We start from the raw sequence: 13,492 nt of genomic DNA, 5'->3' as shown, positions 1-13,492 counted from the left end.
AACCAAAATAATTTCAAAATATTATTACTTATAGCTATTTTTTTTATTTTATAACAAAATAAGTATTTATTTTATTACCGATCATTGATGTGTGAAATACTCCAATTATGTTCTCTATCTCTCTTCCTTCTCTCTCAGCAACATTCTCAATCCTCTCTCTCCTCCCTCAAATCTCTCCCTTTTTCATCATGGCAGCCGTCGTAACTAGGGGTGTGCATTCGAATCGGTTTATCGATAAATCGAATCGATTATTTGTTATCGGTTTATCTATATCGGTTTATCGATTTATCGATTTCGATTTCGAAATTTTCCTTATCGAGTTAACAATTTCGATTTCGATTTTGTACTCTTCGGTTATCGGTTTATCGATAAACCGATAAGATATACTAAAAAGACAATTTTTATACCGATAAGGGGGAATGATTTTATACCGTAGGAGTATTGGTGACATACATTTGATCCCTTACTTTAGTTTCGTTGCATGTGCTTGTTGACACAATTTTTATGTTATAAATGGTGTTCGTCTTATTTTAGCTTCTTTTTGTCCATATTAGTTAGGCGTGTTTATAGCGATATACTTTTCGTGGAATCCCGCAAATTTTCTTATTGGTGTAATCGATAACCGAATCAATAAGCCCCAAAAATTGATAAATCGAAATCAAAAAAATCGAAAACCTATTGAAACGATAACGATAAACATATGTACAAATCGATAATCGATAAGTAATTATTGACAAGGGTCAAAATCGAAGCACACCCCTAGTCGTAACAACCATTTCTTTTGGCGATGGTGGACTTTCTGAAGCGAAGAGAATAGAATTGAAATGAAGTGAGAGTAAGCGAACATATCTGACCATGGCTACGGATTGAGCTTTTGGAAATCTGAAGCAGAGTCGTCGGAGAAGATTTGAGGTCCGAATTTTTGTTCGTTCCATTTTTAGTTTTAATATAATGTATATAATATTTTGATTGGCTGGAAAACGACATCTATGACGAACTTTCTTCTCTTATTTGCTATTGAGTCACATACAATAATACAAATACATTATATTCTGTACAAATACACTCAAATATATTGTATTTTTATATAAATACATTATATTTTCGCCTGTAGTTATGTATTACGAAGGTCTGTATTTTTTAATACAACTGAATATCATTATCTTTTGTATTTTTTATTGTTTGAATGCAGTCGAATTGAATACGGTGAATTGAATACAATGTATAATAATGAATAATGAATATCTGTGAATTGAATACAATGTATACAGTTGAATTGAATAGAATGGTATACACATTATTTCTCGAATTTTTGTTGTATGAATACAACTGAATTCAATATAGTGAAATTGAATACAATTCAATATTGCGTTTCCGTTATTAAACACCTGTAATCACTATTTTTAGGCGGATTACCTCACTGTATTTATAAATACATTTGCCCGAATACATGGAATACATAATTAAACAGATGTAATCCTTATTTTTAGGCGAAATACCTCACTATATTTATAAATACAGTATGCGAATACATGGAATACAGAATTAAGCAGCTATAATCCCTATTTTTAGGCGGATTACCTCACTGTATTTATAAATAAAGTCGCGCAAATACATAAAATACAACACAATAGCAACGAATTTCTGTAGAATTGATTTTGTTGAGTTAAATTAAGAGTGATACACGCTAATTGATCCTCTTCCCGTTATTAAATAGCTGGACTCCCTACTTATTAGGCGAATTTCGCGACTGCATTCCTGAATACGGTAGTGTGATTATAGCGAATACAATCCGATAGCAACGAAATATAAATTATAGGAAGTAAATATTTATATGGTAGCCATAGAAAGTTAATAGTAAAAATTGCTCTAATCACATATTACAAGTTCATTCTCACAAGTTTTTCTCCTTCTCAATTCAATACCTCAAGCTTCCTCTACCCCTCCAAAGTTCCTCCGTTCCTTCCTTAAAAAAGGCATGCTGATGATACACGTTTTTGGCTTAGGAAATGTGGTAAGTTTCAAAACGTCACCGCGTTCGATTAAAAAATTGGCTTAAAGTGGTTAGTAAAATATTACGTAGCATTATGGAAGCTTCCACAAAACATTGTTTCTTGCTCAACTTTTTCCTTCTTGTGACTTCTTACTTTTCTTGATAACTAAGACTTCGTCATATACCTAAAAGAATCACTGCCGAAGCAAAAACAAATACAGTTGTGAACTCTAAAAATAATAGTCAGGATGTCATCCGAGACGTTTGAGAATTATCTTACTCTTTAGGTAATCTTGAGTTTTAAAAATTATGAAAAGCTCCCACATTTTTAGCTTTTAAAGTTTAATAATGTCCCTCAACAAAAATGTATTGTTATGGAGGTCAAATACTATGGCTATATTTTTTGCCTTGTGAAATTCGCAAAAGTATTTCTCTTTTGCACTAAAAGAAGAAGAAGATAAGCCTGAAAAATAAAGAGAGAAGAATGTACAAATTACATCTACAAATTATATGCTTTATAACTTACTGGTTGTAACTCTATCAGCATCACTAAATGCCAGATTAAACACCTAAAGCTTTTCTTCTATTCTTGTTGTAGATTTAGAGGTACACTAACGATTCTTTTTGTATAAATATTTGAGTATTTATACTAAATCAATAACTTTACCATAGTTAATAATGTATAATTTTTACTTTATTAAATCACGTAACTATATTAAGTTAATATAATTTTGTGTAAACAAGTCTTATCACATATAGTTGCATTCTTTGTACTCTTTACCGACAGCCCAACATTTTGGGCATATTGCAATGAAGTTAATTCAATTATGAAAGCACTCTTATTTTCAAACCATTTAGACTTTGTAAATTGAATTGTTGAAAAACCTCACCCCCAATAAATTGCCTACTTGCCAAAACGAGTTCAATACTTCCACACAAACCAAACACTGACTTTAAGAAACATTAACGCGTCGCGTCACCTCTTTGACCCATAAAAAAACACCCTCCTCAGTCCTCCCTTCTTTTTTCCCATAAGCAGTCAGCAAATATGTATATTTGTTAAGGCATGTGTGTACTTTTAAAATAGCAAATTTATAAGATAGTGACACATCAACCTCTCTTCAGAAAAAGTCAAAACAAGGAAGCTTCAACAGATATACATTATAGATCTTGACATATGACACTAATTTTTATTTATGTCTAAGGACAGTCTTCTATATATATCAAACATCTTAAGTCCAGTCTAAGGAGAAAACTTTATACTACACTCTTCTGTTACATCCGCCTCCCTCTTCTTCCATGGCAGATCATCAAAGAATCCATCCAGTTCCTGAGCCAGAACAGGAGCCACCAGTACAAAAACCAACTGTTCCTTTAGTACCACGTGGCTCTTTCAGATCAGAAAAAGGTGACCCTGAGAGACAGCAATTAGAACCACCACCTTTGAGAAAAAGAACAATCCCATATTATCCACCATTAAAACCACCTAAGAAAAGAATTTGTTCTTGCAAAAGATGCTTGTGTTGCACATGTTGCCTGCTTTTCTTTCTCATCATAATCATTGGTGCTTTAGCTGCTGCTTTTTACTTTGTCTTCCAACCTAAAATACCAAACTACTCAGTTGACAGCATGAGGATTACACAGTTCAATTTCAACAATGACATGAGCTTATTATTTGCTACTTTTAATGTTAACATCACTGCTAGAAACCCCAACAAGAAAATTGGAATTTACTATGAAAGTGGTAGCCATTTAAGTGTTTGGTACACTGGTGTTAAACTATGTGAAGGGTCATTGCCAAAATTTTATCAGGGTCATAGGAATACAACTGTTTTAAGCTTGAATTTATCAGGACAAACAGAGAATGCTAGTGAATTGTTGCAGTCATTGCAGCTTGATCAACAGAAAGGAAGTATTCCGTTGAATCTCAGGGCAAAAGTTCCAGTGAAGCTCAAGATTGGAAAATTGAAGCTTATGAAATGGAAGTTCTTGGTTAAGTGTAAGCTAGATGTGGATAGCTTGTCTGCAAATAATGCTATCAGGATTAGGAATAGTGATTGCAAGTTTGGTTTTAGGCTCTAATTGATGATTGATACATCAATTATAGTCCACCAATATTTTCTTGAATTTTTCATATTTCGTTGATTCTTTCCTTTACAATTTTTTGTTCATCTTTTTTTTTCTTATATATGTTTTTTTTCAGTATATGTAGACACTGTTGTACTCATACTATTTTGTGTTGATATAGTAATAATACTGGGTTTGCTATATTAAATTGAATTGCTCAAGTCATTTCTATTTTAATAGCTTTCTTGTGAATAAATATAAAAATATTCTAATATTTTTTTAACAAGTGTACCTCTTGGTTTTGCTCTATGCCTTTTATCCTTGGAAATGCCATAAGGTACAGTATGTATTTACAGAACGCAACCTGCAGAGTTCACATCCAGGTTTTCGTTTTCTAAACCTTAACCTATGAATCTAGTCTCTAGATTGTATCATGTTATTAGTCAGTTACGACCAATTTTGACTGTACTCTCTGGTGGCAGGTTGAACGAAAAAAGCTTGGCTTTTTCCACTCCAATTTTGCTTCCATTTCCGGGTAAGACATCCTATCATAAAGAAATTCCTGAAAGGTAATGCAATTACTATAAGTATTTCATTCTTGAAAAAAATGTACAATCACTTCCACCTTCTTGCTATGACTTCTGCACTCCAAAGATGTTCAATAAGGAGGTAGTGTTTGTGGCTGTTGCTTTGCATCTATCATTGTGATTGCGATTTACATATTTAATTATAAAAGTGACTTATTTCACCCCATTGTTTTTTCCCTTAAGTCTCTACAGCAGAAAAAATTGCATCGGGATCTCTTCTTGTACGACAAGAGAATGGAGGGGATGGAGAGCAGGCCCCAGCCGGGGGGCATGGGAAGAACCAGGCTGATCCGGGTATGTGTTTGCACTATAAAGAAAGAGCAAATAAAGAAGAATTCCCCTCCGCACGACGGCTTGGAGATGACTCGAATGTAAAGACTGCTCTGTCCCCTCACCATACTTCAAAAGATAGATAAAAACGAGTGGAATAACCGTCCCTCCGAGACCGGGTATGTAATAGAATCATTTTTAGCTAATGCCCATATCGGGGCGAGGGTCGGCTATCATGCGTTATAACATCTTGAAGGGGCTATTCTGTTGAGTTTAGCTTTAGCATAATCAGTTTCACAAAATGGTGTATATATAAAAATATAGTGAGAGAAAGGGGGCAAAAGAGACTGATTCAATGAAATGCTTGGGGACTTCTCATTTGTGGGGAATAAAACTATCATAAGTGTAATCTACATATCAGTGTAGGAACGTAGGACTTTTATAGGATAAACGCAGTCCTCAATTTTTGTAAAGAATACTATCCTCTCAGTCAAGTTTTAAACGGTATCCCCTATTATTACACGGGTATTATATGCTCTTGTTCCCTGGCATTGTGAAGTGAAACTCCAATTTTTAGCACCATGGAATAAATCTTAGAAGTCATAGAGTAACTGTGACACAGGGCCCAAAGAGTAGGCTGTAGGGATGAAGAACATCTGCTTCAAGTAAATCAATGAAACAAAAGGCTGCAAAGCGTACAATTGTTCAAAGAAAAAAAAAGTTGCAAAGCGTGCAACCACAACTAGAAAATCTATCCTCAAACAAACTGCATTACATCTTAACAAATTGTCCGATGTTTTTAAGTTGAAGCAGCCATAGAAATCGTGTGAAGGCCTCTCGGTCCAACCCTGCCGCGACCTATTCCAGCTTGCTGGTTGTCAGAAGAATCCCTCTTCTTCACATTCACTCTTCTTTTGCCTTCTTCCATGTCATGTCCAATCTCAGATACCGCATGCCTTTGAAATCCTAGAGGACTCTTGTTATCATCTCTACTGTAGGATTTTGAAGTAGGCCAACAGTCAGTAGAATCAGCTGAATTTGGTTCCCATGAGGAAGGGGAAAGCCAGTTTGGCTGACCACCAACAACACTGTTGCTTCCTGAGGATTCTTGATCTTCTATGTCAGTTCCCCTTCTGAAGGTTACATACTTCTGTATGCTTGGCTCCATTAAGTCATCACTCACAGCAACTTCAGATTCCATGAATGGATCCTTGATCGCTAACCTCTTCTTGTTATCATTCTGGTTAAATTGCTCAGATGCGGGAGGGTTTCTTCTCCTATCATCGGAGAAAGCACTGGACAGATTTGAGCTAGTGGTTGAGTTAAGGTCAGCAACTGCATCAAGAATTGAGCAAGCTTTTGTTACACAAGGTGGTAAGGAAAATGCAGTGGTGGTGGTATTAGTCTTTTGATGGAAATTTTGGATGTCCTCGAGCAATAGTGAAGTATACGATTGAGGTGGATTTGAGAGAGTTTCAGGATTGATGTCTAGGTCTCTAGATAGCCTTAGTGACCTGCTTCTCTGGGGTTTATTATGGCTTTCAGGTCCTGAAACAATCACATTCATTGCAACATTCCCTGTATTCTGCTGCTGCTCCTTGACTTTGCCATTGCTTATAGTTTCTGCATTCAACTTCTGCGAGAGCACAAATGTTGATATTAATTCAATTGATCAACTACGTACCCCTTAACTCCCAAACTAATTGGGATTGGTTATGTGAATCCTCTATATCCATTTGGGCTTTATAGAGGTCTATATTATTCATCTTTATTAGGATTCTCTAAATTTCACACTTATTCCTACACGCGTAATACAAGTTTCTAATGAGACTAAAATAGTTTCCGCTCTCAAATTTCATACTTAACCTTACGCAGACCTACAAACACAGAACTCATATCAGACATACAATCAGTTTTTTCTAATACAAACCATAGCATCAAAGGTGGCTAGTACAAGCAATTATTAGTAAGTCTATAAACAGTTAACTAAAACATGATTATTTTAATGTCTAGAAACTAATAAAAAGAGCCAACCTGGGAAGGGGCATTATTGTTGACAGCCTTCAGCCCTGGCACGGGCATCTGCTCCAAGACAACATTGGTGTCAATCTCATTGAGAGGATTTCTTCTGTAAGGAGATTGTTCTTGTTTCCTTGAATTACTGCGGCTAAGGGACATGGGCTGCTGCTGTTGATTATTATCTCTCTCACTCAACACCTTTGCATTCACTCTTGCTGGTGACCGAGCACGCGGAGATGCAGCAGTTCTTGATCCATCAGCATTTCTCTTCACTTGAATCCTCTTAATAGCAGCAGCAGAAATATTGTCAGCACCTACATCAATGCTCTTATCCATCACCATAGATGTAACAGTAGCTGGCACTGATACCATCTTTCCTGGCCTACCACCATTATTTCCATTAGCATTACCCGAAGCCACGTTACCACCATTTGAGGTTGTAGTAATTGGTGATTCAGATCTTCTACCCGGAGATCTGCTCACCCTTCTACCCCCTCCTCCACTACTGCTGCCTCTTTCTCGACTACCCGACCGTTGCTGCTGCTGTTGTGTCTGGTCTCTTTCTCTACTCGGGGTTCTCCTCCTTCCCTTAGACGGAGAACTAGGCGTCCTAGGCTGGCGCGAGCGTTGCCTATGGCGACGAACTCCATCATCCTCACAATCCACTACATTTTCTTGCAACCCCTCATTTCCATTCTCATTCTCAAAATCAAAACTCCTCTTTGAACCAGAGTACTTTCTACTCCTTTGAGGATTCCCATTATTATCAGATCCACTGGAACCTAAAATTCCAGTCTTTCCAGTGGATGAACTCCTGCTAAGCCTCCCACATTGTATCAAAATAGCATCAACCTCTTCTTTAGTACAACTTGAAGTCCTCACTGGAGCTGATACTACAATCCCATTCTCTTTGCTTGCTGCAACATCGTTGTTATTACCATTTTTAGCAGATTCAACCGCCTCATTAGCCTTTTTAACACTAGCCTTTTCTTCTTCAGACTTTCTATCCACTTCATGGCTTTTTCTGTGTTTGATAACAAAGATTTCTTTTTTCACATTTTCTCCTTCTACCTCTTTCTTGTTCTCCAATTGGGTGTTAGGTTTGGTGATTTCTTGATTTGTGTTTGGAACTACAGTGGTAGAAGTAGATTTAGAAGAAGAACAAGAAGTGCTCTTCTTGCTCAAACAACTCCCCATTTTTTTAAGAATGGAAAAATTCAAAATTACAGTGAGAAGAACAAGGAAGATTGAAAGGTTTTGTAACGGCAGGGGAAGAGAAAAAGATAAATGGAAAAAGGGAAAAGGGGTTCAGAGTTCAAGAAAACCACTCAATTAAAAATGGGAACCTTTTGGGGTAATTGAAATAGATGCAGAAGAGGCATTTCAAATTTTGACTTCGGCGGGCTGGGGGTAGGGTGGGGGGAGGCAGTCTGTCAATAGAGCCGTTAAAAGGGCTCTTTATTATTTTTTCAAAATATAAAATAATTAATATTGTCACCTAACGTGTGATTGTTTATGTTGTTTGAGGAATAAAAACAAAAGTTGCTGCTTTGTAATGCTATTTTATGAAAGTATGTTTGGGGAATGATGGGAATCTTGATCCAGTTTTTGGATTAGGGAATCCTTCAACGGTCGTCTGACCAGTTTTTATGAAATTATTGTGTGATGTCTTATATTATACAGATACAATCGACTTAACTAGGGATTAATGGGTTAATAACGAAACAAAAAAATGAACCTATGTCCTTCGCGACGGCCCAATTGGTTTGGAGGGGTTATCCATAGTGATCGATCGGAACATTTGCATCTATACCCGCTTTTTAGGTCACGTTTTAATTTGTGTCCGCTTTGCAAAAAAAAATTGCAAACGTACCCACTTTTTTCACGTAACTTCAGCATACGGGGCTGAAGTAGCAAAGACAATCACGCAAAACTTCAGCATTCTAGTAGACGGTACTGAAGTAGCAAGTGTGCTGAAGTTTTTGTTTGTAATTGCTGAACTTAAGCATAGTAGCTGAAGTTTTGTTCTCTATTTGCTGAAGTTTTTGTTTGTAATTGCTGAAGTTTTTGTTTTTGTAACTGGCGAACTTCAGCTCTAGAGCTGAAGTTTTTGTTTTGTAACTGACGAACTTTAGCTCTAGAGCTGAAGTTTTTGTTTTGTAACTGGCGAACTTCAGCTTTAGAGCTGAAGTTTTTATTTTGTAACTGCCGAACTACAACTTTTGTTTTGTAACTGGCGAACTTCAGCTCTAGAGCTGAAGTTTTTGTTTTGTAACTATCGAACTTCAGCCCTAGAGCTGAAGTTTTTGTTTGTAACTGACGAACTTCAGCTCTAGAGCTCTAGGGGGCATGTTGTACCCACACAAAGTAACTTAAAGCAACATTAACAGGAACCAAGAAACATCAACACATTACTAATCCAATCGACAACTGAAATCTCCAATTTCCGCCAGACCTAATTCACCAAACAACAATATAAAATTAATAATTAATTTCTCTTGTCCCATGTTCACGTCAAAATTGTGCATTAGATTCAAGTTGCAAAACCAAGATAAAACCTTTACAGCTGAGGGTGTCGGCGAAAAGGAAAATATGATTGAAAGGAGAAATAAGAAGAAGCAGATAGGGATGAACCTTACTTCTGGAAAAAGAAAAGATAAAACTTTGAGGAGGAGAAGGAGGAGGAGAAAGGGGGCTAAAGTTGTTTAAAAAGTTGGTACAAGTTAAAACTTTTAAAAAAAATGGGTATAGGTTAAATGGGGGCGACCAAATAGGGCGCCCCGTGCAATTTTTACTGATCGATCCACCCTCAATGTATTCTGGGTCTGAGTCTGTCGTACAGGGCTTGCCTAGTGCGGCTTACATCATTGTGTAGTTTGTAGGCTATTCTATAATGGGACCCAGTGCGTACAGAGTGCTCACCCGAAGGGCTGATACTGTAACAGAAGTTGTAGCGGCTGCGGATTTTCCAGGGTGTAGACATGTGATTTTTGACCCTCCCCAAGATTTTACATTTTTTAGTATTTAAATACTTAGTTTAGGTCTAATATAGTTGCTTCAACTAATTTTGAACACAAAATTAAAAAATACAAAAAAATAGTTTCATTCTTCTCTATTTAATTAAGGTATTAGGTATTTTTGAAAGAATATTATTTTTTATCCATTTTAATTATAATTTAAAAAAATACCAAAAATAGCTTCATGTCATAATATAGTTTGTTTTAATTAATTAGTAATGATTTTACAATTTTATAGTATATTGTTTTAGGAAAGAAATCAACATTTTTAGTCTTGTAAAGTTAAAGGGCCATTTTTAAAATACAATTTTAGCCCAAATTTGAAGCCCAAATACCTTATCCATGCCCAAACCCATGAGATTTGTCTCTTATTTTTGAACTAAAAACAAGGCACTTTCATCATCTTCAAGGGGACTACAAAACAACCTAGAAAAGCCCTAGAGAAAAGAGAAAAATGGGATGTCATCTCCACCTTCAACCAAGGAACACAGAAACAGAGTGAGAGATAACGAAAAAATAGAGAGAACCTCACCCCATCTTCTTCTCCAAAAAGCCGCCGCCACCCTCCACCAGCGAGTTTAGCCGGGAAATCCGGCAACCACTGTCACACCTCCTTTTTCCGCGCCCGAGGGGCGCAGGGGAGTTTTTTCCAATTAAAGGACAATCGAGACGGGATTGGTTTAATTATTTCAGAGTCGCCACTTGAGAGATTTAGGGTGTCCCAAGTCACCAATTTTGATCCCAAATCGAGGAAAATAATGACTCTATATTACAGTCTGCGTACCAGAAATCCGGATAAGGAATTCTGTTAACCCGGGAGAAGGTGTTAGGCATTCCCGAGTTCCGTGGTTCTAGCACGGTCGCTCAACTGTCATATTCGGCTTGATTATCTGATTTTATACAAGTGTGAACTTATGTGCAAAATTTAACTTTTAACCGCTTTTATCATTCTATTGTTTTTATCAGGAATTGCAACGTTGTGAAAATGTATTTCGAACCGCGCAATCAATGTACCCGTGGTCGTAGACACACTTTGACTCCGTTGAGATTTGGATTTGGGTCACATCAATGCGCACCCGAGTTTAAGGAAATTAAATTATTAAAGACGCGCCTAAAGCGACTAGCGTATTTATTTTGGGTAAGACCGTGGAATTTTACTAAACGGTCCATCCCGAAGTCCAAATAATTTTAAAAAAACAGATATTTACTGAAGGCCCCGCAGTTTGTATTTTTATTTGGCGAGGCTCGTCTCGTTCTTATTTTTAGTGAACTTGCAACGTCATGGACATGCATCTCGAACCACGTCACAATCAATGTACCCGTGATTAGAAACACATTTCGAATCCGTCGAGATTTGGATTTGGGTCACATAAATGTGCACCCGAGTTTAAGAAGGTAAGGTTTATTAAAGCGTATCCTAAAGAGACTAACGTGTTGTTATTTTAGGAGGGTTGTGAGGTTTGCTAAGCAACCCGTCCTGGAAACTAAATGCTTCAATAATATACATTTAACAAGGGCCCCGCATCTGCGCGTTTTGTTTGTTTTCATCGAGGCTCATCTCGTTCTTATTTAAAAGGATATCCTGTACAACTACGTTTCTTGTCTTGTTTGTCCTTATCAATTGGAAACAGTAGATAACCCTAATTAATTACATGCTTGCAAGTTGTTCGTAATGACATTCAGAAAAGCTAAACAAATCAGAAATGAGGCTGCATGTACAGTCAGCCGAACAAATAATCATAGGCCCAAATCCAGCCCATGCGTGATAGGCCAGACCTGGGCCTCTGCTTGTTCGATGCAGGCCTACTTGGTTTGCTTCGATTTGGGCTCGACCTTCATGAGGTTGAGGCCCAGAACTGGTTCTTTGTTCTATAAATGAGTTTATCAATTTGTATGTGACAATCTGACTAGAGAGGAAAGTACTTTAATTAAAGTGGATAGTTTTCCTATTTTGACCTACGTTAGAGAATATACCACACCATCAGACTAAGTCTAAAATACAAGTTATTACACTGGGAATGTTTTTCACTTAACAGTATACATACATGACTAGCATTCATTAACCTACATTGATATACTGAGTATGTAGGCTACTTCTATTATCCAAACGAAAATGTAACATTTTCATGACATTTAATGTAACAGTTCATGTATATGTAAAAAACAATCTGCAGGTCCTCTCTTTTGCATTCATGCTCAAACTTTCAGTTGCATTGGTGGTATTAATTGTGTACCTGGTATAGAGGACAAAGAAGAAAGAAGTGATCAGCTGGGCAGTATGCAGTAACACAGCAACAGCAGATACACAGCAACAGCACAGCAACAAACCAACAATCAAATGTTTTCCACAGCCCTCAGACAACCCACAATAATTCCCAGAACGAAAAAACCCAGCAATAGTCGAATACCAAACCAGTGATTCCAGACGAAGAGTAATGAAAACACCAGAAGTAAGAGAGTATTCAATGCAGCAAATACCAACAGTTCAGCAACCAACAAACAGCTCAGTCAATGCAGACGACAAAACTTGGCCAAGGCAACTTGACCAATATGAATTCTTATTCAACTTTCAGATGGTGTTTGGTTACAATCTATTTGGAAACTAACTTATGTTTTTCAGCTTTCTTTAAACTCAGTAAACCTTTCTTCAGACTAAAAGTTTCAGCTTTAAGACTAAAAATTCCAGCTTTTTTTCTCTTTTTCTGAAGACTAAAAAGTTCAGCCCCTTTTAAGTTCTCAAATGGCCTATTTATAGGCCAAATGAACCAGTGCAGCTGAGCTGCCTGCCCTGCCAATTGGCAGAATGCCCATACCCTTTAAGCCCATGCCTAAGCATCTTTGATGCCAGCCCCTTTGTTCCCCACGCCTGGTCTTTGTTTAATCAAGAGTTATGGGCTCATTTTATTTATTCATTTTAAGCCCCATACTCTTATGTCTTGCTCCCCATTAGTATTAGTTTAATCTTAATTAGTACCCTACTTGTCAGCTTCATTTAAACTAACCTTTTCTGCCTTTTTCAAACCCCAGACTCCCCCTGTCAACCTTGATTATTACTGCCCCACCTATTGCAGCATCAGGGCACTTTGGGCTTTGAACATTCGATTTCAGAACTGCCCCAGCCTGGCTTTTCAATTGTTTACAATGTAGTTACAAACTAACATTCATAGGTAATGCCCAACATTCAAATCACAATACAGGCCCATTCAGAATATTCGAACATTCAGTCGTAGGAGACTAATCGACGACATTTATCGAGTCGACTATACTAATTATAACAGGTAATAACCAGTCGCTCATATAAACAATACGTTCAGGGACCTAAAGGTATCAGACAACTTTTGTTAAATTACTGGGCCTATATGAATTAATTCATTTGACGACTAATCTAACTGACGATCATGTTTATCACAGAGTGTATTCAGAACACAAACAGAAAGACAATCGACCAAATAAAAGGCCTTTAACAGAGATGGAAGAAATCCAAATGAAAAATAACAACATAACAAATAAACACAACGGAACATGCTGACAACTTAATT

The 13,492-nt window shown here is 36.9% G+C and overlaps 2 protein-coding genes across 2 annotated transcripts; one reads left to right on the top strand and one right to left on the bottom strand.

Moving 5' to 3' along the window:
- Positions 1–3,202: 3,202 nt before the first annotated feature.
- On the top strand, positions 3,203–4,268 carry LOC107809495 (NDR1/HIN1-like protein 6). The gene has a single exon (XM_016634145.2). The coding sequence runs from the start codon at positions 3,293–3,295 to the stop codon at positions 4,073–4,075; it is 783 nt and encodes a 260-aa protein (XP_016489631.1). The 5' UTR covers positions 3,203–3,292; the 3' UTR covers positions 4,076–4,268.
- A 1,295-nt stretch (positions 4,269–5,563) lies between these two features.
- On the bottom strand, positions 5,564–8,317 carry LOC107809494 (uncharacterized protein At1g65710-like). Its single transcript, XM_016634144.2, has 2 exons — positions 6,952–8,317; positions 5,564–6,553 (listed from the first exon to the last, which is right to left on the bottom strand). The coding sequence occupies exons 1-2, from the start codon at positions 8,131–8,133 to the stop codon at positions 5,717–5,719; spliced, it is 2,019 nt and encodes a 672-aa protein (XP_016489630.2). The 5' UTR covers positions 8,134–8,317; the 3' UTR covers positions 5,564–5,716.
- Between the last annotated feature and the right edge of the window lie 5,175 nt (positions 8,318–13,492).

The sequence above is a fragment of the Nicotiana tabacum genome, chromosome 3 (assembly GCF_000715075.1).
Source record: "Nicotiana tabacum cultivar K326 chromosome 3, ASM71507v2, whole genome shotgun sequence".
Taxonomy (NCBI): Eukaryota; Viridiplantae; Streptophyta; class Magnoliopsida; order Solanales; family Solanaceae; genus Nicotiana; species Nicotiana tabacum.
Note: the sequence above shows the minus strand (reverse complement) of the source record. Positions and strands in the feature narration are given on the sequence as shown.